The 27506-nt window shown below is 34.1% G+C and overlaps 2 protein-coding genes across 2 annotated transcripts in view; one reads left to right on the top strand and one right to left on the bottom strand.

The window, feature by feature from the left end:
• LOC127724703 (E3 ubiquitin-protein ligase parkin-like) overlaps positions 1-27506 on the top strand; it is a 558693-nt gene that overhangs the window by 132331 nt on the left and 398856 nt on the right. The gene's annotated exons all lie outside the window — the stretch shown is intronic.
• On the bottom strand, positions 177-26713 carry LOC127724950 (uncharacterized). The gene is made up of 10 exons (XM_052231952.1): positions 26708-26713; positions 24504-24825; positions 24036-24083; positions 14545-14756; positions 13959-14045; positions 12217-12565; positions 11302-11469; positions 10219-10344; positions 1969-2086; positions 177-864 (listed from the first exon to the last, which is right to left on the bottom strand). The coding sequence occupies exons 1-10, from the start codon at positions 26711-26713 to the stop codon at positions 597-599; spliced, it is 1704 nt and encodes a 567-aa protein (XP_052087912.1). The 3' UTR covers positions 177-596.

The raw sequence follows: 27506 nt of genomic DNA, 5'->3' as shown, positions 1-27506 counted from the left end.
TTTCAAGTTTTGGAACATCTTATCTTATTGCAAGACATAGAATTTATTTGGAAATGCACAGTTTTAAAGATATCTATATAATGAATTATACATCACTAATACCACTTAATCTGTATATGGATAGTTCTTACAGTTTAAAAAAAAGAAGGAATGATATATATTTAAGAAAAAAAAACCAGTTTGATCATGTTATTTATTGTTTAAATGATACGAATTCAGCATGAATCATAGTAATCATATAACTCTGCATCATATATTTAGTTGAAAATACAAACATTGTTTATTCGTTACCGATTAAATGAAGAAACCAATATCACATAAAAAGCAGGTCACATTAAAAATAATCAAACTGCATTAACGTAACGCGTGTTGGTATTGCTGGATGATAACAAAAGAAGAAACTGGAGTATAAGATTATATTGACAATGTTTTGAATAACAATAAATATATGATAAATAGAGCAGTGTGTTGGTTTTCCATATCACAGTCCATATCAATCCTCGACCTATAACCAAGCCCTCAAGGTTAGCATACTTGATTACATGAACATATCTGATTTATATAGAATGCATTATGAAAAACCACGTGATCTATGTTTATCCAATTATTGTACCAACAGTAACTGGTACTGGGCCTGTGTATTCATAATAACAGTAATGGAGTTCGTGGTTCCTGTTACAGTTCGGATCATATGGATGAGCGCCAGAGCATTTGTCTTTATTGAAGAGATTTTCTGTATCTACAGAGAAGATTTCCTCTTTCACAGACATTCCAAAAACTTCCTGACAGGTACTGGTGTATCTCATCAGATAAAATGGTCGATCAATTGGTAGTAAAATTTTTCTCTTGGAAAATCCATCGTGTCTGCAAAAAAAATATACGTTAAAGTAGAATTCTACAGAATGTGATCTTGTACCATCATTTACTCAAGTCATATAATAAATGTATTGAACAAATCATTTTAGCAAGTAGAAAGTTGGCATAGCCAACCTATGTTCACCCGAACACTACATTGATGGATGGTCCCCATCATAACCAACAATATTGTTGAAAAAAGTCACAGTAATCTAGAAACTAAAATTATAAATAAAACTTGCTACAAATCCATAATACTGTATTCCGATCTGATAAACTTTGTGGAGCACACCCTTAAACAAATATTGGCAAGAGTTAACCTGGCTAACCCGCCGGGTCTGGGGGTACATGCCCAATAAATTGCCAAAACCTATTAAACAAGATTCTGGTAAAATTCAAATCAATGTATATCTGTCTTGTGTTTAAAATATTTGGTCGATAGTTTTGATATACAAAAATGCCCATTTGAACCACATGCCCAATATATAAATATTCCTAAAAAATTATAAGACATAGTTTATAACCTAAAAACCAACATTTGACAGAATTTCATACGATACAAAAAATAAAGAGATGTGGCATGATTGCCAATGAGACAACCATCCACTGCAGAGTGCAAATGATGTGGATGTAAGAAACTGTATAATATATAGCAGTATTTTTTTTGTTAACGTGACCTTTACACTTTGACCTATTGCCCCCAAATCTTCATGTTTTGTATCCCTTCCTACTACCTACCACTTGTATAAGTTTAACTAAAATCCGTTTTAGTAACGACGATCTTTGAATTTGACCTGATTACAGGCTTTGTTCCCCTCCCTCTTTCTTCGATAAATTTTAATTTCGTTATAATAAACTGTCTTGAACTAATACTCATTTAAGCTGAATTTTGTGTTGCTCAATAATTTTTTTGTGTGTGTAGACTTCCAAAGAATGTTGTCTCTCTTTCAGGCGTTGTTTCTTTTGATTCTGTGTTGTCTGTCTTTCCTGATTTATGGTTATTTTATTCCCATCCCTAGTGTGTAAATACTTGATTAAAGATTGCTTTTATCAAATTCAAAACAATTAACCATACCGCAATATATATATACCCATCAGCACTGTAATAATTACCTGCAGCAGAAATCTATCCGTGTATTACTATCGTACTCCCCGTCAGGTAAAGTGCCACTATGTCCATTGGCATTACTAGAGTCTTCGTCATCCCAGTAAACTGATCCACCTGTGAATCCTGTGAGTATATTCAAACAGATCAGCAAAACACTTTTTCGTTGTATTTATGCGGTGATACTAGAGATTTCCAATAAAATGACTTTACTCGACATAACCGACCTAACTCAACGTATTTCGTCCGATTGCATTGAAGCATGACGGAGGGGAGCATACACTGCATGCACTTTTTGCTTTTTGAACACGCATTTTTTGCTGATATAGACTTAATGTAAAAATCAATCCCAATACTTTTTTTAATCTTTAAATATTTTGTTATTAAATTTTGGATGATTTAATTGACAAAAATATTTTAATAGAATACTTAAGCTATCAACTTGTAATCAAATACACCAATCAATTCTTGTCATTTCACTTGACCCATATTTCGGTTCTTCTCAAAATGTGAATTTTAAAAACTACCAAATAAAAATTTAGCATAAAAATATTAAAATAATGAAATCCGAAGCGAGAAGTTTACCTCTTTTTTTTTTCTTTTTCTTTAAGTTTTAACGTTTAAAAAGTAGATTCCAACACACCCGAATGTAAAAGGTGTACGCGACTAACTTTAAAAAAAAAATCTATAATTTAATTCAAGTTATTTGACAGAAATTTATATCATTGATACATTTATCAAATAGTATTTTTAAGTCTTCAACTATAATAATGCATGGGACGAGGTTTTTGTCCACGTATACCTAAACGTGCATTCGCAGATACAGGGGTAGAGGGCGTACTCCCCCCTTTCGATCGCCAAATAATTTTGAAAATCTCACGTTTTCCACGTTACCTATCTATACAAATGTTTAGTATAAAATCGTCTAATTTTTTTTCGCGTTGCTCCGCTCGGCAGTATAAATTCAATTATCGGGAACTATGCCCTCTTTCAAATATCTTGGATCCGGCCATAATCACAAATTGTATGGCACCAAAAAAAAATAAATGAGTGTCGTTTGACTTTGATAAATACGTTTTAAAAACAACAATGTTTGAACATTAATTTAGACATCTCGCACGAGATTTAAAAGTTTAAGACTACAAACTGAATTGGATTTTTCCTGGATTTAGAGCTCACTTAACACGGAAATGCGATACTGGCGTGTAATCTAATGGACACATATTCTCGTTTCTGATGTTTCTTTTAATATAAATATTCATTTATTTAGCTATATATAATTCCACTAACAAATAATCATGTATCTTTTACTGATAAATTATCATTACATTTTATAGAAACTACATATAATCTGCTATACAGTTATGAACACTAATGGTCCTGCAGACACTCTGCTTTTGACATGACACAAGGTCTTGCTTTTCTAAAGTTTTTATGTACTTTTTTTACTTAATTTGTGATATGTACAAAAAAGAAGATGTAGTATGATTGCCTATTCGACAACTCTTCACAAGAGACCAAATGACAGAGAAATTAACAACTATAGGCCACCGTACGACCTTCAACAATGAGCAAAGTCCATACCGAATAGTCAGCTATAAGAGGCCACAAAATGACAAATGTAAAACCACTACAACTATAAAACTAACGGCCTAAATAATGTACAAAAAAATGAACGAAAGCACAGCAACAAACGATAACCACTGAATTACAGGCTCCTTACTTGGGACAGTCACATCCATACATAGTGTGGCGGGGTTAAACATGTTAACGGACCCACTTACCTAATACAGTGGTGTAACAGTACGAAATAATTGATTAATATTCTAGACTGGATAATTATTCTGTATTTATTAGTTGTAGTTGTTTTTAAGATAGTGTTCAGTAGCTGTGAATACTCTAAGATCGGTACATGGAGTTTATTTGGAAATACTAGTAATTGCTGTTTTTGTGCTTCGTTTTAGTTGGACGAGTCAATCCCTTTCTAACTGTTTTAATTGTGAGTAGACATGATCATTTGATAAACATACTTCTATGATCTCTATTAGCGTTAACTTGGACATTTATAAAAACTATGTAGAAAAGAGATGCATGCGTAAAATAAGTTCTCGACATAAATTGGCTAAAATATCAGATAAGAATTTAGCCTCAAGCTATGATACTTACAAGCTATAATAAATACGACGAATATTTAGCCTCAAGCTATAATACTTATGATGATGATGATACTGATGTTTGTCTTATATCCAGCGACAAATATTACATATATATTAAGGATGATGAAATGATAATGATAAATGATTATACCTTTTTGTACATGACCAACACTTACAGTCACATTTTTATATGCTAGGTAAATTAGCGTACCCGATACAAAGACACACTTGTCTTTGATTAAACAAAACGCCTGCTCTTACTCGTGAATGCATCATGCTTGGTGTTGAAGCCGAAAAATCCAGTCTTAAAATCATTCGATCAGGGGGTCCAACAAAATAATTGAACCCGTAATCGAGGCTAACCTGCTACCAGTCAATCCCATATTTAATAAAACCTGTTTATAGATTTTATGCTTTATGTGCATATATTACTATTCTAGCAACACTTGTTTTGTTGCATAATTTGTTTGGGTTTCCCCCTTGTTTCTTTGTATCAAAAAGCTTAGTTTTTTTATTGTAAAATGTGTTTCACAGCTTCCATTATCCTTGTGACTTGCTATTGTATTAATATCCAGTAGGCATGCAATTATTATTCTAAATAGTATAAAATATTTTTTAACAAGTAAAGATTACCCCGTTTTGATCCAGACTTCCTTACCACAAGCATCTAAGATACATACATGTACACTGATAAAATATTGTACCTGCACTCATATTGCAATCACTCTGTCTGTCCGTCCGCCAGTCTGTCCCGATTCAACAAATATTTTCAATTTTCTCTTCAAAAGCATTAGTTTGCTTAGCATGCATTCTTTTTTCGATTTATTCCTTACACTCCGACATGTATATACCTGGATCCGTTTGGAGCGTCCAACTATCAAACAGAGTCCAAATGGCGTGAATTACGACTACAGTGGCTCGTGCTGTCGTCAACAATAAGCAAATACTCATACCGTATTATCAGATACTATAGTATATAAGGCATTGACTATGAAAAATGTAAACAGTTCAAACGAAAATAAACATTTTTACAAGTTAGAGTAAAATTAACCCAAAAATGACAGAAAGTAACCAACGTCATCCACTGAATTGAAAGCTCCTGACTTGGGAAAGAATTTGGCCTGATTAAACGCGTTTACCAGCGCTCAACACTCTGGTGTAACAGCACAATATAAGAAGAAAAAAACCTGTAAAATTCAGTTGGAAACAGCTCAACTAATCAATATTGAATTAAGCCTAAAACAATTACAGTTTTATAATGAATGACAAAGAGTACCGATCTTAAAGTACCCACAGGTACTGAAAGCTAATTCTTACATGTTAAATTACCTGAGAATATTAAACGTATTTAGTTAAAAAAAAAAAAAAAAAAAATAAGAAGATATGGTATGATTGCCAATAAGAAATGAAGTGGATAAAAGCAATGATAGGCAACCGTACGGCCTTCATCAATGAGAAAAATCCATACTGTATAGTCGACTATAAAAGGAACCAACTTGAAAAATATGAAACAATTCAATTGAGAAAACTACCGGCCTGATTTAAAACAAAACAATTTACGGAAAACAAATATAACAGATATGAACCAACGTCAACAAGTGAACCACAGACTCCTGACATGGGACAGGCACATAAGGAATGAGTGTTCAACCCCCTCCCCCTAAGCCTGGGACAGTGGTGCAACAGCACGACATAAGAACAACCTGTAAAAACCTTCCTTCAGAGAGCTTGGTTTACATATGGAATTTTTGGTCCTCAATGCTCGTCAATTTTATACTTGTTTGGCTTTCTAACTATTTTGATCTGAGCGTCACTGATGAGGCTGATGTAGACGAAACGCGCTTCTGGCGTATCAAATTATAAGCCTGGTACCTTTGATAACTATATACATATTTAAAGTAATTATTAATATAAAATGTGTTTTCAGCCGTGTATCACCTTCACTGGTGATCCTATGCATGGATGTGTCGTAGAGTTTAACTTTTATATATAAATATATACCTCTAAGGCAAGACAAAAATTGAAACTAAAATATTTTGCTTAACTCAATCAATGTGTGATAGTTTTAGAATCCACTTCTTATTGGATTAGTAAGAGTTGTCTTAATCCAAAAACAACTATGACAATATCAAGCCTTCCTAATTAAAAGTACATTTTAAAAAGAAAATTACTGTAAAGACTGAAGTGGCATTATAGTTGTCTTAAAAATGTAACAAGTATATAAATTGGCATTCTCGTCCACTTTTAATCAGAGATACTTGGGGACAGGACATTTTTTTAGCCAATTACTATGTACTATAAATTGAAAGTTTACTATCCACAGCGGTCAATGTTTATATGCAGATTAGTCATCAATTGCTAATCAAGTACACCTTCCAAATTACAATCTATATAACGAATTGGTGTACACATTTATTTACATATATCATTATTAATTACAAAATTCTTTTTTTTAATGTTGACTTTCATTTGAAAGAAAAGTGTATGTCAACTGTTAAAATTTAAAGAAGTACAAGAACTGTATTAATATTTTTTTAAATATACACATCCCTTTGTCGAACGTTTTCCCTGGGGAAAAAATCGGAGATTGTAAAAAAAACAAGATTAACTGCAGAAGAAGAGACCGTTTGAAATGATGCTTAACAAAGTATGATGCAATCCCAGTTATCAACTTTAACAGAGACAAATTCTGACTAACACTTTGAATTCGATATCTCTGAAATTGCTAGAAAAATCTCTGTCTAATAATAAATACCCACGGAAATTAAATATTATAAAACATTAAGAGACGAAAGGAAAAAGGGACACCAATCTGATAACGAAAAATAAAAGCATGTCAAATATTAAATAATAAAAGGTTCATTTACAAAGTATATCGAAAAACAAAGTCATGGTAAAAACCATGATAGACGACTCAAATCAATTGTATGATAGGTAAAGATACGTGTATATACGTGGTCTTATGACAGTGAAGTTTTGGCGGGAATCTCAATAATCACGTGATATATAAAAATCATGATTTCTTTCGTTTTTCATCATCTTAGAAATACTTGATATTGATAAAATTTATCATGAATGGGTTTTTTGTTTAGAAATACTTAGTAAAAACTTAAGTGACGCATTTAACAAAATTAATAGGTTAGAAATAACTGGTCCCATTACGTGCGTACGTCGAGTTTGGTACGTATATCATTTTATTGGAAATCTCTAATATAACATTATACACTTATTTACTGGCTATGAGGAAAATAACAAGTTTATTGTCCCCAGAGGCACCACCTTACTATTTCCAGACGCAAAGCGGGTGGAAATATAATTGCTGTCGACAGAGACATATGATACAAGAGTCTTGTATTATATGTCTCCGCTGTCGGGGAGTACAATAAACTTGCTATTTTGTGAATAGCCAGCATACAAGTGGTTTAATATACAGAGAGAAACTGTTATAACATTTCGAAACAATGTATAGTTATTCTCTTTTAGTACTTTTTTTTTTTATATCTATGGGTATTACCCATCATTTTTTAATTTGAAGCGTGACGTCATACTTATTTGACTGCGCAAATAGCACAGTTGCAGTATAAACAATCATTCCGAAATTTCGAGAGACGAGTCAATTCAAATGATACAGAAAGTACGGGAAAATTTCCCGTAAAAAGACTATTAACCGGTTTTAATAGTTTTTAAACTATTAACCGGTTAAGTCTTTTCAGACAATTTCGTAAAAATAGTGAATTTATTCGTCTATAATTTTATAAAGAAAATACATACTGAGGTATAAAAATAAAATCTCAAAGCAATAACACTAAGACACGTAATGTTTATTTGATCGAGATCTGCAGTACAATTAATGAGACCGTTGTTACAAAACAGATCAGCTTGTTTGCCTTAATCAATCCAATCAATTTAGATAAAGAAAAACAAAAACTAAAAAACTTTACATGTAACACCTGGGGCGTGTTTTTAGTTCTTCTTTAGTCAGCCAGAAGAGGTCCATTTCTGTTTTTTTTTTTTGCATTGGGAAGATCTTCTGGCTGACTTCTACCTCTTCCTTTTATATAGGTAGTCCAGACGGCAGAGGCACATAACAAACATGGCGTCGATTAGTCTAAATGACACTAATAAATTTATGAATGCAGATATAATAGAGAATATGAGATGAGTGATAAACGTTTTTTATGGTATGGATGCCTTAGGACATCCCTTTAGGGACGACAAGACGGATAGAAATAAAAGCTACACGGACAATAACAGTAAGGGCACGACTATTTGATATTTTGGGGAGGGGGAGGGGACAGGAGGATTTTTTGCGGATTTATTATTCATTTTTAATCTGTCGCTAAGCATGCCTATATTTTCAGCTCTTACCATGCCACCAAATTATATTCAAATCCCCCCCCCCCCCCCAAAAAAAAAAAATCAAATGGTTTTACCCTTATTTAACACGAGTTTAAATTGATTGACTGTTGGTTGCTTATTTTTAACGTCCAGTGACAAACATTTCATGCATGTTCAAGAAAACACGAGTTTAAAAGTCAGGTATATTACATGTATATAAAAATAAGGAGATGTGGTATGATTGCCAATGAGGCAACTATCCACCAGAGTTCAAGTGAAGTGGATGTAAGTAATGATAAGCTACTGTACGGCCTTAAACAAAGATAAAAACCCATACCGTATAGTCGGCTATAAAAGGCCCCGACATGAAAACTGTGAAACAATTCAAACGAATGCAACCACTGAACTACAGGCTCCTGACTTGGGACAGGCACATAAAGAATATGGCTGGGTTAAACATGTTTGTGAGCGGTCAACTCTCCCCTAAACTGGCACAGTGGTTTTAACAGTACAACAAAAGAACAAACTGTAAAAATTAGTACTAATTTTCTGCACCAGATGAGCATTAACTCAAAAGATTGGTACGAGACACACAAAAAAAAAAGAAAAAAAAAACACCATTAAGACAATAGACACAAAGCATCGAAATAAGAGTATTTGCAGTTACTGAAAGCTTGTCTAAAGCCAATTAAAACTAACAAATAAATCATGTCCTTCGAGACTAAACTATCAATCAGTACACTACCAATGGATATAGTCCTATATAAACAGTCTGAGAAACGTTTGACCTTGTATACCTTGTAAACATAACAATTAAGGTTCTCGAAAAGTGGTGGTCCGAAGGTTTTGACCACCAAAGTTTTGCAAGGACCGACAGTGACACAATTTTGGAATTTTGCAGTAGAAACAACAGTTAGTACCAGCAGATTTTCTTCAAGGACCACCAGGGAAAAAGATTTTGAGAACTCTACGGATGTTTTTTATTTACAAAAATAATCCAGTTTGGTTACTTTAAACTTCTTGATATACAAAATGTCCTTTTAGATCATATACCAGACAAATATTGACAAATTATTATACAGGCTAAGATTATTCCTGAAAATCAAATGGTCGGAGCCTTTAAACCAGATTTGTTTAGCTAAATTAAGTAAGTAAAGCTAAAGCATAAAGAAAAAATGTCACGAACATAGCAATTTTTTTGCAACCAATTTTCTTTTTTATTACACTTAAGTTATTACAAATGTACATCAATGCCAAAACAAAACACACTATTACAGGATTTACAGTCATGTCTACCAAATGAACTGACGTAACTAAATTTTCTAATAAATCATCGTAAACTTCATTTATGTCATCCAACATAAAAAAAAAAATCTGCTATTATATTCGACGGCAAATTGAATTTGTATTTTATTGCTTCTTCTACAGAATATCTCCAGAAGAGGTCCACATTCATTTTTTTTGGACTCTTCACCCGAAGACATTCTGGAGATGTACAGAAGAGACCAATAAAACACGCCCCAAGTGATAACACAAGCAACGTTCTAGATCAATATTCAGTATAACAATATCGTGTTATCAAATCTGCAGTTTGAGAATTTCTCGTAAATTTCATTTGATTTGTTAATGTTATCCGAGTTCAATATTCGATTTGAATTCATTACTTGTAATACAAATGTTTTCATCGCCCGCTATCACATTTAGTAAAAGACCCCAATTACTTTAGAATCCAGGCTTGTTAAGGATAGTTTAAAAGCAATATACCTGTAGGACAACCGCCTTTTTTGAGGATGCAGTAGTTTCCAGTCGGCCAATTTCTCTCATAATTTGAATTTTCATTGGCCGTTTTCATACAGAAATAAAAGACTGGCTTGTTCTTTTCCATAGTACCTGTAAAAAGTTATGACACCAAGTTTTCCGTGTGTACTAATTAACACATCTTCGATATCACGGCTGGTAATCTACACACGCAGAACAATTGGTTCTGCAATGAAAACCGTGAGAGGATTTTCCGGTTATGCTTGAGTGGAGTAATTGTCACCGCTTCGAAAGGTATGTACATTTCTAAATCGCAATTTTCTAATTCAATTGATCAAACTATTGAAAATCGGAGAATGCTATGCTGTGGTGAATACGTTAACGAAGAGACGCATGTATCATTTACTGTTGTGCATGGAGTAAAACTCCTACAAAACCAATCGCCCCACGAGTAACTGCCGAAAAAAGTGACATTTAAATTTTCAGATGGTTCTATTAACAGACCTACAAGTTCAAATTTAGTTTTTTTTTCTGTCAACGGGATTGAATGTCGTTTTGGGCGGCGTGTACGGTTTTCATTGCAGAACCAATTGTTCTGCGTGTGTAGATTACCAGCCGTGATATAATAATATGAAACGTAAGTCTCTCAATGGAATTTTTTAATTTTTTTTATTGCCTGTGTTAGTTTGTTCTTTGTTTTGTTTTTATATCTATGTCTATTTGTACTATCATATATACAATGAGAAGTGGGGTGAATTTGAATGAAAAAATAACCTATCAACACAAACAAACCAAAACATACATTTCTAAAGGTAACCATACGATGTTCAATTAAGCATATATATAGCGTCGATTGAGAATACCAAAGTCTGAAATTGGCATTTAATTCCCGTATGAACAAAGATGGCAAGAAACAATGACAAAAAGCGGCAATATTCCTTTAGATTGAAGAGGCATGTTTATATGATGCAGGATTATATCTTTTGTGAACACCAAACCCTATTCTATATGTCGATCAGTGGTAAAATAAGGGTGAAATCGTTTGTTCTTTCTCAAAACCTCGACAAATAAATTGAGTAAAGATTTTACCAGCTAAGTGTATATCTGAGGTCCAATAATTAGTATTCTTATCATCCTCCGCATCTTGTCTTCGCCATCCCTCTGCAAATCTACTGGGAGTAATAGGACAACCAGTCCTTGCTTTATAGAAACCGTATGTACCATGAGGCCAAGTGATTGGAAGTTTCATTTCCGGATCTTAAATACAATCAAATTTATTTTCGACTTATGAGTTTGAATGTCCCTTTAGTATCCTTCGCCTCTCTTTTTGAAATCAATTGGAAACAAATTAAAAAAAATCTGACGTTCTTTGTATTCTACTATTTGAATTTGAGTACAGTACTCAACTGCTTAAGTTATTTAATGTTATGTTTTACACACGACAGTACTGTTCTCGAAAGTATTTACGTTCAGCAACCTAACAATATTCAACAAACAAAAAAAAAGAAGATTAAAAGGTCGATGACATTCAATTCTGACGTCAAAAACAATAAAATTAAATTATATTTCGGAAAACTAAAATCAAATATTAATAATCATTTCTTAGTATCGACTTTGTTTCTAAATTCAAATTTGCAAATGGAAACAACACCTAGGCAGGACAAACTGTATCCCTGTCTATGCAGAGTAAGTGGAAGGAGCATGTAGTATTCTGCGGGATCTGACTATAGTTTTTTCTTTGTTGGTACAATACGCATTTATGGTAGAAATGTCATTACAAAAATGGTTATTATGCAATTAAATTTCACACTTAAACCATTAAGTCATGCTCTTTCCATATGGTTTGTATATAGACACGGTATACCGAATGGTATTGGTTCATTTGCAAAAAAAAAATAATTGGAAACAAAGTCGGGAAAATGGACTATTGTTTAATTGTGTATATATCATTTGCAAGTAAACTTTTTAAAAAGACGAAAAAGTACAGAGCAAGCTATTTCAAACCTCTTGGTTCAGATATTATCCCTTTAGCAGCAGCATATTCAGCTAGAGCCATGATAGTATTGTTTTGTCTGTTTGGTAAATACAAGGTAACTCCTTCATCACAGATACCCTTATTGAGGAACACGGATGCATTGTTGAAAAAATTTTCATGTATAAACGTAGCTATGGTGGCCAATTTATAAGCTATTGGTTGTGGAGAAGAAGCTGTTCCAATAGACAAGGAAGCGTCTTTTTGTCCGCCATGCATTTTATGGTAATCATTGTGGTGGAAATCGGAGATGTTTAGGTAAACAACAGAACCATATCCCATGTAATCTTCTACAGAAACGGAACCAAATTTAATGTCTTGCTGAAAAAAAGAAAGATAAAACTAGGCATTGCTGCTTTGATATTTTGAATTTTTTTTCAGAAAAAATATTACTGGGTACAGTCTCAATTGTGGAAAATAAGGCTGAAACCTTTTTAACAATGGTTATTCTTAGCCCCTTGTTTTTTTATTATAATAAACTTATAATCAGGAAAAAAATAACCTTTTTGCACTATAGGTTGATATTCCACTGAAATTTACACAATCTATCTAAAAAAATAACCAACAGAATCAATTTTAAGTTAAAAAAAATGATGATTTTTCGCGCCATAAAACCGGTGTAATCCTCTTATCTCCTTCAGAAGTGCCTATTTAAAGTCAGATATATGAGTAATTTTCCTTTCTTTTCATTAAAAAGATGGAGAATATACAATGAGATAATATAACAATACGTCGAAGGAAAACAGACAAAAAACAGTACATAGAAAACTAAAGACTGACCAATATGAACCCCGAGTTAAACTCAGGTGTTTCGGAAATTTCAGAAGTCAGTCCTGCTCGACGTGTTACTCCTGTTTATATACATTGATAAGTCTTATTCAGTTCTGAAAAATCATACAACAGCGGATTTGTAAATGTCTCTCTACACCTAAGACATTACAAATTTTATAAACCAACTGTCATGTTAATCAATTCAAACCTTAAGATTCGACTGAATGTGAAAATTTGAAATGAAAACACGGTTTTCGAAGACAGAGGATAGACAAAACAAGACCGATGAAAACAACGCAGGCATGTTAACATGAAATAGAACAACTTTTAAACACTTAAAACTAAAGTAACAGCAACAACACCATATTTTAAATTAAACAAAACAAGGGGTAAACTCGGATGCTCCGGAAGGATTAGCTGTTCCTGATCTACTAGTGGCACCCGTCATTTTACTAATTGTTTAACTTTAGTTTGTGACGTTCGAGTTTTGATTCCAGCAAAGATGTTTAGTGTTAAAACGGAACATTGAAAGACGGTTTGGAATTTTCTTGTTAAAAATTAAAAAAAAAAAACACGTAATGGTATTTGCATTTGCCTTACGCAACTTGCCACTATCTTGTTACAACAAGTTGCGATGAATTATAATGGTGCTATGCAACTTCTGATCATTGTGGTTCAATCTAAACTTTCCAGCTTTGCCATGAAATAGATTTTGCCCGGAGTATCCGGCTGAAATACGCTTAACATGATGATTGACCTTTTTAATTTTCGAAAGAGCTGCCTCTTCTTTCATCATTTGGCCCATATTTATGTAAACCGACAAAGCATTTTGGGGCTGATGCAGCGTAGAGCCAACACCAATCAATCAATCAATGTAAACCTACGTAGGTTATAAAAATTCTTGAAAAATAAAATGATTCGTTTTAATCTGACGTTTACCTACCGACAAAAGAAAATCTGCAAGCTGAGAATCTGATTGCTCATATCTTGTCACATTTTTTGTTCCAGTTTCAACTCCAACAATGACGTGCTGTAATTAATATTTTGAAACTTATTTGCATGTTTGATATATTGTATGTACCTAGTATTTTAACATGACCAATTGTGCTTCCCATGGCTACTATGAACTAACATTTACACTCTGCTTAATTTGATTAGTACAGAAGCGTATTAGAAACACAAGATTAGCATTGATATGTTTTTCAAAGCCTAAAACGTTGACATTTAAATGTCAACATTTCGACTCTAACTAGAAATTTTCACTTTCAAATCTTAAAATTTCAACTTTTATGACTTTTAAAATCGAAATTTTGACTTTCTAAAAGATAAAATTCACTTTGAATTTTCTATATTTTTAAAAGAAAATCGACTAATCAAATCTATATAATTTCGTATTTTACGACTTGAAACTGAAATTTCTAGATTTCTTTTCCTTTCTGCTCCATTTTTTTAACACATTGTAATAATTTAACCAACTTTGAATTTTTAAACGAACAAAAATGACGTAATAAATATCACTTGAAACTCACAGTTCCCCAGATATCTAGAAACTGTCGGTAGGCGTCTTTGTCATATTTTACAGGAAGGTTGCACACAGCACTTGCAAACTCATCACTCACATCATGGAGACTGCTGTAAAGTGGTGGCATAACATACCTGGTCCGGCCTCCATTACAAACACTGATGGTGTCTCTAATTACATTATGGTTTACAGAGGTTCTATGTTCAACGTCCTTAAAAACTAGAATATTTGTTATAAAGGTATGATTTGTTTGTCAATTATCGGTAAGAACACAGCCAAATAATGGATAGTGCTCATGCTATTTTTTTTTTACGAACCAACGCTAAAACATGGTCTTCTATTCAAACTATCAATTAGACCCTATTATTACTAAGGTCATGCAGATAACAATATTATTATCTTGAATTATGCACTAGAAACAACCATGCACGCACTGGATTAAAATCATGAAAAAAATATTAAACAAAAGCGTACGCACTATAAGTACTCTGAACTGACTTTCCTTCAATGATTGTGAATCAGAATATCATTGAATTTAAAAAAATCAGGCATATTCGGACTGATTTCAAGTATAAACAGAGTTATGTTGACCAGACCTGTTAGAAGTTAGATTCTATAGTGATCAAACATAAATGATTACTGATAGAATTAAGTTAAGGTACCAGTCTTGTATTACAATTTCAGTTTCCGGTGCATGTCAAAACATGGAGTTAAATAAAATAGTCCCAATTTTTCTGATTTTTTTTCTGCACTGCCTATAAACTGTTTGATTAAAACTTTGTGATGAATTGAAAGTACTATTTAAATGTAACAAAAATATTGCATCTTTTTTCAGAAATTAAATTAGGAAGGTGGAAGGATCTAATGTTTACTAGAAGTGGTGCGGTCGGATGAAAACAGCAAACAGAAAGTAGAAAAAGGAAGTTTTGACTTCGAGGTTGATTAACTTTTTATTCTTCGTGGCAAGGTGCCCTTTTTTTTGCATGAAATCATAGTATAACATTACTAAATGCATGATCTGTACACAAAAAAAAATTTCTATGTAGCATTTTTGAATAAAATTTTTTTGAAGATCAGCTGTTTTGCATGTAAGCCTATGGAGCAATCAATTACAAGACTGCAACCTGGGTAGTGATTTTTGGAAAATTTTTTCATGTTAAAAATGCAAATTTCCCAGGATGCTGCAACTGATTTACATATTCTGGGTACTATACTACCTCATGGTATTTTTAAAATGGATCCTCAGTGGAAAGTTGTGCAATTAGCAGGCTTAATTTCAAAAATTGACCAACATGTTCAAAATTCCAAGGGTTGCCAAATTTGGTCGACAGTATTTGCAGTCAATCAAAGAGAAAGGGGTTTAACTCGTGGTCCAAAATATGGTCGTCTAAAAGTAAAGTGGCCAAATGGAAGAAAAAAATTTTATCTGGCTCACAGATTTATGTTTATGTTACAAAATGACCTAACAGAGATAGCTGCGGATTTACATGTTTCACACCTATGTCACAATAGTTTGTGTATTAATCCTGAACATTTGTCTCTAGAACCTCCCAATATAAATAATAGCAGGCAAATATGTAAAAATTTAGTTCCACAAACCTGTCAGACACATGGAATGTACCCAGAATGCATAATTTAGTTGCAGTATGTAAGTAAAATACAGAAATGTCACTTTGTATAAGAATGATCAGCACGAGTTCTCCGTTTACTTCTTAAAGTTTTTTCTGAATCCAAAAGATCTTTCTGATATGTCTCCTTTTCTACAGATTTTTCATCGTAAAGTTCAAATCTTTCAAGTTTCGAAACAGTTCGTTCATGTTTAACAACAGGATTTTTTTTACGCAACTGGTGGTATTCATAAATTTCGTCTTCCCTTTTCAGTTGATGAATCGGACGCGAATTTGGAGAAAGTGGTACACCAAGAGCTTCACATTTTAAAACAGCTGATTCTCCAGGTCTATGATTAATTCTATGTGCAGTGGAGTGAATTCTAGCAGGAAAATTTCTCTGGAAGGTAATATCTTTAGGATTAGACTTATTATATCCTCTGTTTGTAGCTTCACATTTTTGCGTACTTGTACCGAATCGCGTTTTCTCTAAGTTCTTTCTCCCAAATCTAATGTTCATACAGTTGCGTACCAGGTTTTCATCATCCTCTGTCATGTATAAGCATCTGGCATGTTCAGGCAAGAATTCTTTTCCCCAGAAATCACCTTCTGTCCCTTTACAAATATAGGAATAGGCGCGGCATGTATCTCCACAATGTCCTGTGTAACAGTCAATTATACAATCTGCTACATAACTTAGTCTATTTACAAGTCTATTCAATTCCCCAGCAGCCTCCTTGATAGCAAAGTTATATTCCACAGTGCACCTGTTGGTTAAATCCAAGGAAAATCTCCTGTGAATCTTCTCACGGTCTGCTTTTGTCCTTCCGGGAAACATAAATTCACTAAAATCTGCCTTATCAATGCTACGCAATTGGGTTGACGCCAAGTGTCTTGGATCGCGCAAGTTTTCTGGTGTCAGGTTAACAACTTCACTATGTTTCTTGCTGAATCCTCTGTAGGCATGGCTGTCCCCATCTGTAGTTAACTGTCCAATAACTAGAGGCTGTTCATCTTCTGCTAACTGATCTGCCAGTAATTCACCATACAATTCCTCATTACCAATAGAGTCCCATGGTTTTAGGTTTGCCGAACAGTGGCCTTGGTGTCCAGGACAAATTGCGTTCTCTCCAGTTGACCTTAGATAACTGGCTGTTTTGCAGAGCTTATTGGCATCATGTACAGCAATGATCTTCTTCCTAGCTGTCACATTTTCAACAATAGTGGTTGTTGCTTGTGTCCCAGGTTGAAAGGGAGTCCTTGTTCGAGATCCAAACAACGGATTGTTGTATCGAGTGTCACACTCAGCAGGTATCGGTGTGTCGGTTGGGAACCCTGAGCGCTCTAATGCTTGTCTTACAATTTGTCGCTGCTGTTTCATATCTTCTCTGTTCATATTGACCAACATCTCACCGCATTCATTGGACTGTCTCTGCATGTCGGTCCTCGATGGAGCTGGATGGCTAACGGTCCGCATCAATTGGCACCATGCAGTATTTGAAATACCTGTATCCGCAAGTCCAATTTGCAACCTTCTGTTGGGGGCACCTGCTTTCCTGCCCTTTTTTCCTTCCTCCCCTATCTCTTCATACAAGGGGTACATCAAGGACTCATATTTACACATGGTACAAACCACTTTTTCTCTCCAACACATGGTTCTCTGCTCTTCGGCATCATAGTCAAATTGAAAGTTCCCCTTACAGCCTGGTGACTGCTCCAAATGTTCATGAAAGGCTCTGGTGAATAGTTTACAGGTTCTATCTGCATGTAAAAACCTATATGTGTTCTTGTCTCCTCTGATTAAGTTGTCTGTATATCTTTCAAATACACTGGGTTCCCCAGGCTGTGGTCTCAGTACAGATATAACTTTTGAGTTATCTACCTTGGTTACATTTTCCTTCAAAATTGTCAAGGCTTTGTCATTCAAACTTTCTTCTTTGGTCTTGGCAGCATCTGGTCTAACATATTTCTTCCTAATTTCAGTCTTTTCATCCCACTCAACAACAGGAATTTGTCTCCTATCATCATCACCTTTCTTAAACTGAACACTTTTGGACTTACTTGTATATGGCATCTTTGAACTCTGATGCCTATTTTGAAAATACTTCTGAATTTATACTTTTCCAACATCATCAATCAACTGTGTCAAAAGTCAAAACACCCAAAAAATGCAACTGACAGCATTCAAATGCCAGATATGGCAGCCTCTTAGAACCTTACTGATGATAATGACAATTCAATAGAATTCCACCACATGACAGTAAAGACCCAATTCTAACCTAGGTGTGAAGTACCATAAAATCATCAAGCAGTCAAAAGAATCTACACACATTCTGCTACACAGTGGCTCCTAATTATCAAGAATTAAAACAAACACTAAGAAAACAATCTAACTTTTATTTGACAAAAAGCAATTTTTTTACAATACAGTAATTAAAAATACATAAAAATTACATAATATTAAAATATACAGTTTTTTCTTTAATAATTGCAAAGTTCAATGTATTATGTACAAATGTATCACACATTAGGCCAAAAATCTCCAATAGAAAAAATTTACAAGCAAAAATTAGAGTTGACCCTATATACAAAAAAAAAAAAAATCTTAAATATCCCAAAAAAGGGTACAACTCTAAAAAATGTAATTTAAGCTGCAATTTAATGGTAAAACAAAAATAATTTGGCATACAAGTCAGAATATGGTTCTTCTTTCTTAAATAATTTTTTCGTAATTTTCCGAGCAATGTTGAATTGGTTGTAGGTACCAGTCTTGTATTACAATTTCAGTTTCCGGTGCATGTCAAAACATGGAGTTAAATAAAATAGTCCCAATTTTTCTGAATTTTTTTCTGCACTGCCTATAAACTGTTTGATTAAAACTTTGTGATGAATTGAAAGTACTATTTAAATGTAACAAAAATATTGCATCTTTTTTCAGAAATTAAATTAGGAAGGTGGAAGGATCTAATGTTTACTAGAAGTGGTGCGGTCGGATGAAAACAGCAAACAGAAAGTAGAAAAAGGAAGTTTTGACTTCGAGGTTGATTAACTTTTTATTCTTCGTGGCAAGGTGCCCTTTTTTTGCATGAAATCATAGTATAACATTACTAAATGCATGATCTGTACACAAAAAAAATTTTCTATGTAGCATTTTTGAATAAAATTTTTTTGAAGATCAGCTGTTTTGCATGTAAGCCTATGGAGCAATCAATTACAAGACTGCAACCTGGGTAATATAACATAGATGATTAATTACAGAGATTGTCCGGAATGGCCAACGTACTGTAACTGTTAGAAGTTAGATACTAAAGTGATCAAACACTGCGAATGGCAGTGATTGATCGGACTGGTCAACATAACGTTTTCCAAGTTAGATACTTTATTGATCAAACATGATTGATTGCAGAGATTGACCGGACTGGACAACATAACCATGAGAAGTTAGATACTATTGTGATCAACAATGATTGATGAAAGAGATTGACCGTAATGGTCAACACAACTGTAAGAATGATATATTATAGGGATCAAACATGATTGATGGCAGAGATTGGCCGGACGGGTTAACATAACTGTTAGAATCTAGATACTAAAGTCCTAAAACATGATTAATTGCAGAGATTGACCGGACTGGTCAAAATAACTGTTAGAAGTTAGATACTATAGTGCTCAAATGTGAATGGTTGCATGCAGTGATTATAAGGACTGGTCAACATTACTGTTAGAAGTTAGATAAATGTACTTCTAGTATATGGTCATACATGATTGGTGGCAGAGATTGACCGGCCTAATGAACATTACGGTTAGAAGTTAGATACTATAGTGATCATACGTGATTGATGGTAGTGATTGACCGGAGTGATGAACATTACGGTTAGAAGTTAGATACTATAGTGATCATACATGATTGATGGCAGTGATTGACCGGAGTGATGAACATTACGGTTAGAAGTTAGATACTATAGTGATCATACATGATTGATGGCAGTGTTTGACCGGACTGATGAACATTACAGTTAGAAGTTAGATACTATAGTGATCAAACAGGATTGATGGCAGTGATTGACCGGACTGATGAACATTACAGTTAGAAGTTAGATACTATAGTGATCATACACGACGGATGGCAGTGACTGACCGGACTGGTCAACATAACGTTTTCAAAGTTGGATATTATAATGACCAAACACGATTGAATGCAGAGATTGACCGGATTGGACAACATAACCATAAGAAGTTAGATACTATAGTGATCAACCATGATTAATGACAGAGATTGACCGTAATGGTCAACATAACTGTTAGAAGTTAGATACTTATATAATAGTGATCAAACACATCGGATGGCAGTGATTGACCGGACTGGACAACATAACGTTTTCCAAGTTATATACTATAGTGAACAAACATGATTGATTGCAGAGATTGACCCGACTGGTCAATTGCAATATTACTGTTAGAAGTAAGATAATTATAGATCAAACATAGATAATTGCAGAGATTGACCGGACTGGTCAACATAAATACTAGTATTAGAAGTTAGATGCTTTAGTGATCAAACATGATAAATGACAGAGATTAAGCGGACGGGTCAACATAACTGTTAGAAGTTAGATACTATTGTGATCAACAATGATTGATGACAGAGATTGACCGTAATGGTCAACGTAACTGTTAAAATAATATATTATAGGGATCAAACATGATTAATTGCAGAGATTGACCGGACTGGTCAACATAACTGTTAGAAGTTAGATGCTTTAGTGATCAAACATGATAAATGACAGAGATTAAGCGGACGGGTCAACATAACTGTTAGAAGTTAGATACTATTGTGATCAACAATGATTGATGACAGAGATTGACCGTAATGGTCAACGTAACTGTTAAAATAATATATTATAGGGATCAAACATGATTAATTGCAGAGATTGACCGGACTGGTCAACATAACTGTTAGAAGTTAGATACTATAGTGATCAAATGTGAATGGTTGCAGAGATTAAAAGGACTGGTCAACATTACTGTTAGAAGTTAGATAAATGTACTACTAGTATATTGATCATACATGATTGGTAGAAGAGATTGACCGGACTAATGAACATTACGGTTAGAAGTTAGATACTATAGTGATCATACATGATTGATGGCAGTGATTGACCGGACTGATGAACATTACAGTTAGAAGTTAGATACTATAGTGATCATACATGATCGATGGCAATGATTGACCGGACTGATGAACATTACAGTTAGAAGTTAGATACTATAGTGATCATACATGATTGATGGCAGTGATTGACCGGACTGATGAACATTACGGTTAGAAGTTAGATACTGTAGTGATCATACATAATTGATGGCAGTGATTGACCGGACTGATGAACATTACAGTTAGAAGTTAGATACTATAGTGATCATACATGATTGATGGCAGTGATTGACCGGACTGATGAACATTACAGTTAGAAGTTAGATACTATAGTGATCATACATGATCGATGGCAATGATTGACCGGACTGATGAACATTACGGTTAGAAGTTAGATACTATAGTGATCATACATGATTGATGGCAGTGATTGACCGGACTGATGAACATTACGGTTAGAAGTTAGATACTGTAGTGATCATACATAATTGATGGCAGTGATTGACCGGACTGATGAACATTACAGTTAGAAGTTAGATACTATAGTGATCGTACATGATTGATGGCAGTGATTGACCGGACTGATGAACATTACAGTCAGAAGTTAGATACTATAGTGATTATACATGATTGATGGCAGCGATTGACTGGACTTATGAACATTACAGTTAGAAGTTAGATACTATAGTGATCATACATGATTGATGGCAATGATTGACCGGACTGATGAACATTACAGTTAGAAGTTAGATACTATAGTGATCATACATGATTGATGGCAGAGATTGACCGGACTGATGAACATTACGGTTAGAAGTTAGATACTATATATACGGATCAAACATGATTGATGGCAGTGATTGACCGGACTGGTCAACATAACTGTCGGAAGTTATATACTATAGTGATTAAACATGATTGATTGTAGAGATTGACCGGACTGGTCAATTGCAACATTACTGTTAGAAGTAAGATAATTATAGATCAAACATAAATAATTGCAGAGATTGATCGGAGTGGTCAACATAACTACTAGTATTAGAAGTTAGATACTATAGTGATCAAACATGATAAATGACAGAGATTAACCGGACTGTTCATCATAACTGTTAGAAGTTAGATACTGTAGTGATCAAACATGAATGATTGCAGAGAGATTGACCAGACTGGTCAATATCACTGTTAGAAGTTAGATACTATAGTGATCATATATGAATGATTGCAGAGATTGACCGGACAGAATATTCCTTGGCACGTTGACTGTCAATTTGCAGTGTCCTCCGGACGAAATAACATTCATCAAACAATTGATCGTGATTCTACTTGTAATTCTACCTCCTCCAGACCCCCCCCCCCCCCACCCTCCCCCCACCCAAACTTCTTTGCACTTTGCATCAAAGAGTTATGGGAAACAGTTCGAATTGTTGGGCAGGAAGAAACGTATTTGCAAGAGAGACACATGAAACTATGTTAGATATTTTGAGGGATGTAGGAGCGCAGTTCCACCAAAGGTGCGGCCGACCCCATAAACTTTCACCACTGAACAGAGTCCTGTTTTTTGTTCTTTGTCTCCGCTCTTATCCGTCGTACCATTTTCTCTCTACTTTATTTGATGTCAGCGTATCAACGGTGTTAAACGAAATAACGGTTTCTCTGGCAATTTTTAAAGAAAAGTACACCCCTTTGATTCGCTGGCCAACATTAGAAGAGTGGGGAAGTCTGGAGGGTGCCTGGCATAAATTACCATCCGCACTAGGTGCAATCGACGGAACATCAACAGAAATATATCGTCCTCAGACAGACCCACAAGAACACTAATTTTCTGGCCACAGAAACTTTCACTGTATTCACACACAGTTTGTTAACAACAATCAATGTAACATAGTTTTATTGGAGACAGGTTTTCTGGGACATCAGAACGATGCCCATCAGTTTAGATTAATGCGTCAAATAGGGAAAGACGAAAACCTTCCTTTTCCATTGAATAAATATATACTTGGTGATAAAATATATTCAAACCGCTATCCTGTTGTAACGCCTTACACCACCAGACAGCAGATAACAAGAAACTGTAGAAAGACAAAACAGACTTATAACAGAATACCGAGTTTCCGTTGAACATGTTATTGGCGAGTTGAAATGCTATAAGGTCATGGGGACTCTTTGGAGACATCCTCGTCACAAACTAAAAGCCATTGTTGAAGTTTGTGGGAGTTTTGTAAATCGCCGAAAACAACTTTTCAATTAGTATAAAATGATTAAAGCACAATGTTTGCAATATTTTTATTGTTTTGAGATCGCCCCCGTCATTTAAACTGTCTCACTATGACTCGTAGTCTGACTCGGGTCGGAGTCAGACAGTTATTGTAAGTTATAAATTGTAAATCTCTATTATTAGTAAGATATTATAGACCAAATATGAATGATTGCAGTGATTAACCGGACTGGTCAACATTGCTGTTAGAAGTTAAATACTGTAGTGTTCAAACATCAATGCTAAGAATAAAAGAAGAGAAAGAACAAATTATGATTGAACATTAATGTAATAAATTAAATTCTAGAAAGATTAAAAGGTCAAACGTAAACGGTAGCAGTTGTGGCAATTGAAGAGTAGATAAGACATCAATACCGAAGCAATTATGACAGAAATAAACTGAATTAGTATAAACAACCCTAAATATTGCTGGACATCGTCAAAATGAGGGACAATAACTGACAGAGATAAGTATAATTACTTACCAGTACTACCCGTGAATGCGAATGGTTTAATACTGCTGTCTCCTTCTCCTGAAATAAGAAAAAACAAAACAAAACAGATATTTTTGGTATTTCTGCAAAAAACTAGAGGTACTGCGAGCAAAGCTTACAAAATAAACGACATATCCTCGTACTTTGCAAAGTTAACCCTTTGCCAAAAAAAAAAAAAAAAAAATTGTAACACAGTCGATGATTTGAAAACGAACCATTTAATCTTGTAGGTTAAACAATGTTTCAAATATTGTGATCAACAGACCGATTGTCTAAACTATCTTGGTGAAACAATTCTCATTGTGCAGTTCTACATGTCATTTGATCTATATACCCAGCATCTAGTTTAAAGATTGTGGTTTTTCTTTCTTTTGTTATTTATGAACTTACTTATTTATTTTCATTTAACTATCTAAATTATCATATTTTTCTTTTAATTTCATCAATGTGATTACATACCAAACGTCACTATATCTCCTAAAAGATACTTTTGATAAGACTTGGCGCCATAGAAAATTGAAGTTGCATTACTTGGGGTAACACATGCTCTTCCTCCATCATTGACTATAAGCTTCGATGTAGTGCCCGGTGAAATACGTAATATATGTCTGGTTGTCTTTATTCCAGGATCAACTCCAACTTCGGACAAATCGCCACCATCAGGGTTTCCGAGCAAAATGTTGTATCCAAGACCAATGAAATGACTATCACTCACAGAACACTCCACATTGTTAACGGCGACAGCAATGCTTATTATCAGCAGCCGTGTTAGTAATCGATGCTTTAAATTGAAAGAGACATTTGTATATAATATTTGATTTTTGATTGCTTAACGAACAGCGCATCACAATATAAACATGAATAGAAAAATAGAAAAATGATCAGAAATGCCAATGAAGAAGTAATGATTAATTTCGCTAATACGTAATTTTGGGGTAAAGAGGATTATGTCTTATAAAGCAAGAATCTTACAATCTGATTGGTTAATTACCAAGGTGTAAATAACAACTCACCCCAGTTCACCCGGGGATGAAATTTTACCAATATTTCCCAAAAATTTCGAGAAAAAAATAAAAAAGGTAATATTTGACAATGCGTAGCAACATCGGTGTTGAAAAAAATGTGCAGTTTTTCATAAGACCTTTTCAATTTTATTCCCCGGTATAAAAATTCGTTATCTTGGTGCAATCAGAAGTGTACGGAATTTTACACCGGTGTTGAAAATGCATACACCCTTCGGCTGCGCCTGAGGGTGTATGAATTTTCAGCACCGGTGTTAATTTCTATACACTCCTGATTACACCAAGATAACTTATAATTTAAACGCAACGTAAAAAAAACCCTGTTTAACCACATTTTTTCTTTCTTTAAATAAGATGCATTTGAGGGCGTATTTATCTTTCATTGTATATTAATTTTCACTTTTATTGATTTTTTATGCTGCGACTATTATTCATCTTAAACATGCACTGCTATATTTAATAAAAAGAGTTAGAAAACAGCCATTGTCAAAAGTATTTTGAGGAAATTATGTGTTCTTACCATTTAGTTGTATGTAGTTATTCAGATGACGAATATTTGAGAATGTCTGTTATCTTGTTTACGAAAGTGACAGCTGTTTGGTTTCTTTAACATGTTAAAGGGATTGTGAGGTTTGTCTGCACTGTGATACACTTAAACTTTTTTCTACTTCCTGATTTGTCTATCGTGTAAATGACCATGGCTACGTCAACTGTTTAGATCACGATCATAACTAGCCATATCACTTCATAATCGTTTACTTATAGGCGGTTTTCGAATTTTCACAGAAAAGTTTGATTGAGCGATATCGAAGTCTGAATCTGTGATATATATTATATATACATATATAGTTCTTTTAAACAAAAATCAACAATGGTGCTAAATTATAGAGAAAAATGAAATTGAAAAAGCTAATAAACGAGAAGCTCATGAAGCTTGTATCGCCTTTATGGCTAAAGGATACAATAGATTTGTGACGATAAACATACAATGGACTTTGTCCTTCAAAATAAACAGTTCATAAAATACATATAAAGGTAAAGGACATGTGGAGTGATTGCAAATCTTTGTATTTATGTAAGTATTTAATACATGTTCCAGTATAAATTTGAATAAAGAAGATTTGGGGAAACATGTATGTCAATGAGACAGCAAACCTACGACATCAATAAACCAAAACACACCCAGAGATCAAAATACGCTCTTCAACGACAAAAAACGGGTGTCTGTTTCATATCTAGCTAATTATTCGGTTCTCTTAAACTTGTGACTGCCTGAGACCATATTGAATTTGCGTGTTGAAGGCCTCACTGTGACTGAGATGACCAAAGTAATACAATCACTGATCGTTGACTTTTGTCAAGATGTGCAGTGAATTTATACAGTTTTTTTTCGTCATAGTCAGGCTCTAGATCGTTCCGAGTGAAACATGTTGATAAATTGAGCAAGAAAATATCAATAAATTGAAATTGATTATAAAGACTCAAAGAGCACAACTTGTGTATGACAACATATACAGTTAACAAAGAACGAAAAACATATTTTGAAGATGACTCTTTCGTCAATCGAAACTGTTTTTTTCCACGACTACATAGTTTTATCACGTTTTTAGTTTGAAAAAAAAGGGTTGTGTCTGTTCTAACGTTCATGGTCTTTAAAATAACAGGTAAAATCGTGCTGAAATGTTTATTTTTTTATTAAATGGCATTATGGGACTTTGTTTTGTGTCATTTGTCCTGTATAGGGCACACAGAGAGTACAAAAAACCAAGAGCCGAAGAAGACACGTCTATAAAAAACTTTACGATTTGATATTCTGACAAAATTGGCTTTAATATGCATGAAATATTTGCCACTGGATTTTAAGCAGACAACAGTCAAATCAATTTATATATTATACAAAACATAACTGGTAGTGCTGCTATCCGATTTATATTATAATTCTTGTTTTTTCTTCTGCCAACAGTGCGCAGTGAAGATTGTTATGTGTGAATGAATGGAGATGTGGGGTATAAGTATATGAGACAGCAACCCACCGACAGAAATAACCAAAAAGACACCTAGAGGGAGACGTATAGTCCTCAACAATACATAGGTATCCATAAAATATGTGTCGCCTCTCTAAATTATCTCGATTCTATCTCAGTTGTAAATAAATTTCAAACATTACGATACTACTTACGACAACTACCAACAAGGTTCCTGGCGTGTGACAGAAATGAGAAAATGTAGCTGGGTTAATATTAGACTGTATCTAAGTCCCCTTATCAGTTAACTATGGAAAAACTAAAGACTAAGCAACACGAACCCCACCAAAAACTGGGGGTGATCTCAGGTGCTCCGGAAGGGTAAGCAGATCCTGCTCCACATGTGGCACCCGTCGTGTTGCTTATGTTATTACAAATCCGGTAAATAGTCTAATTCGGTAAGTCACATTCGTGGA

This window comes from Mytilus californianus, unplaced genomic scaffold (assembly GCF_021869535.1).
Source record: "Mytilus californianus isolate M0D057914Y unplaced genomic scaffold, xbMytCali1.0.p SCAF_14, whole genome shotgun sequence".
NCBI classification, from domain to species: Eukaryota; Metazoa; Mollusca; class Bivalvia; order Mytilida; family Mytilidae; genus Mytilus; species Mytilus californianus.
Note: the sequence above shows the minus strand (reverse complement) of the source record. Positions and strands in the feature narration are given on the sequence as shown.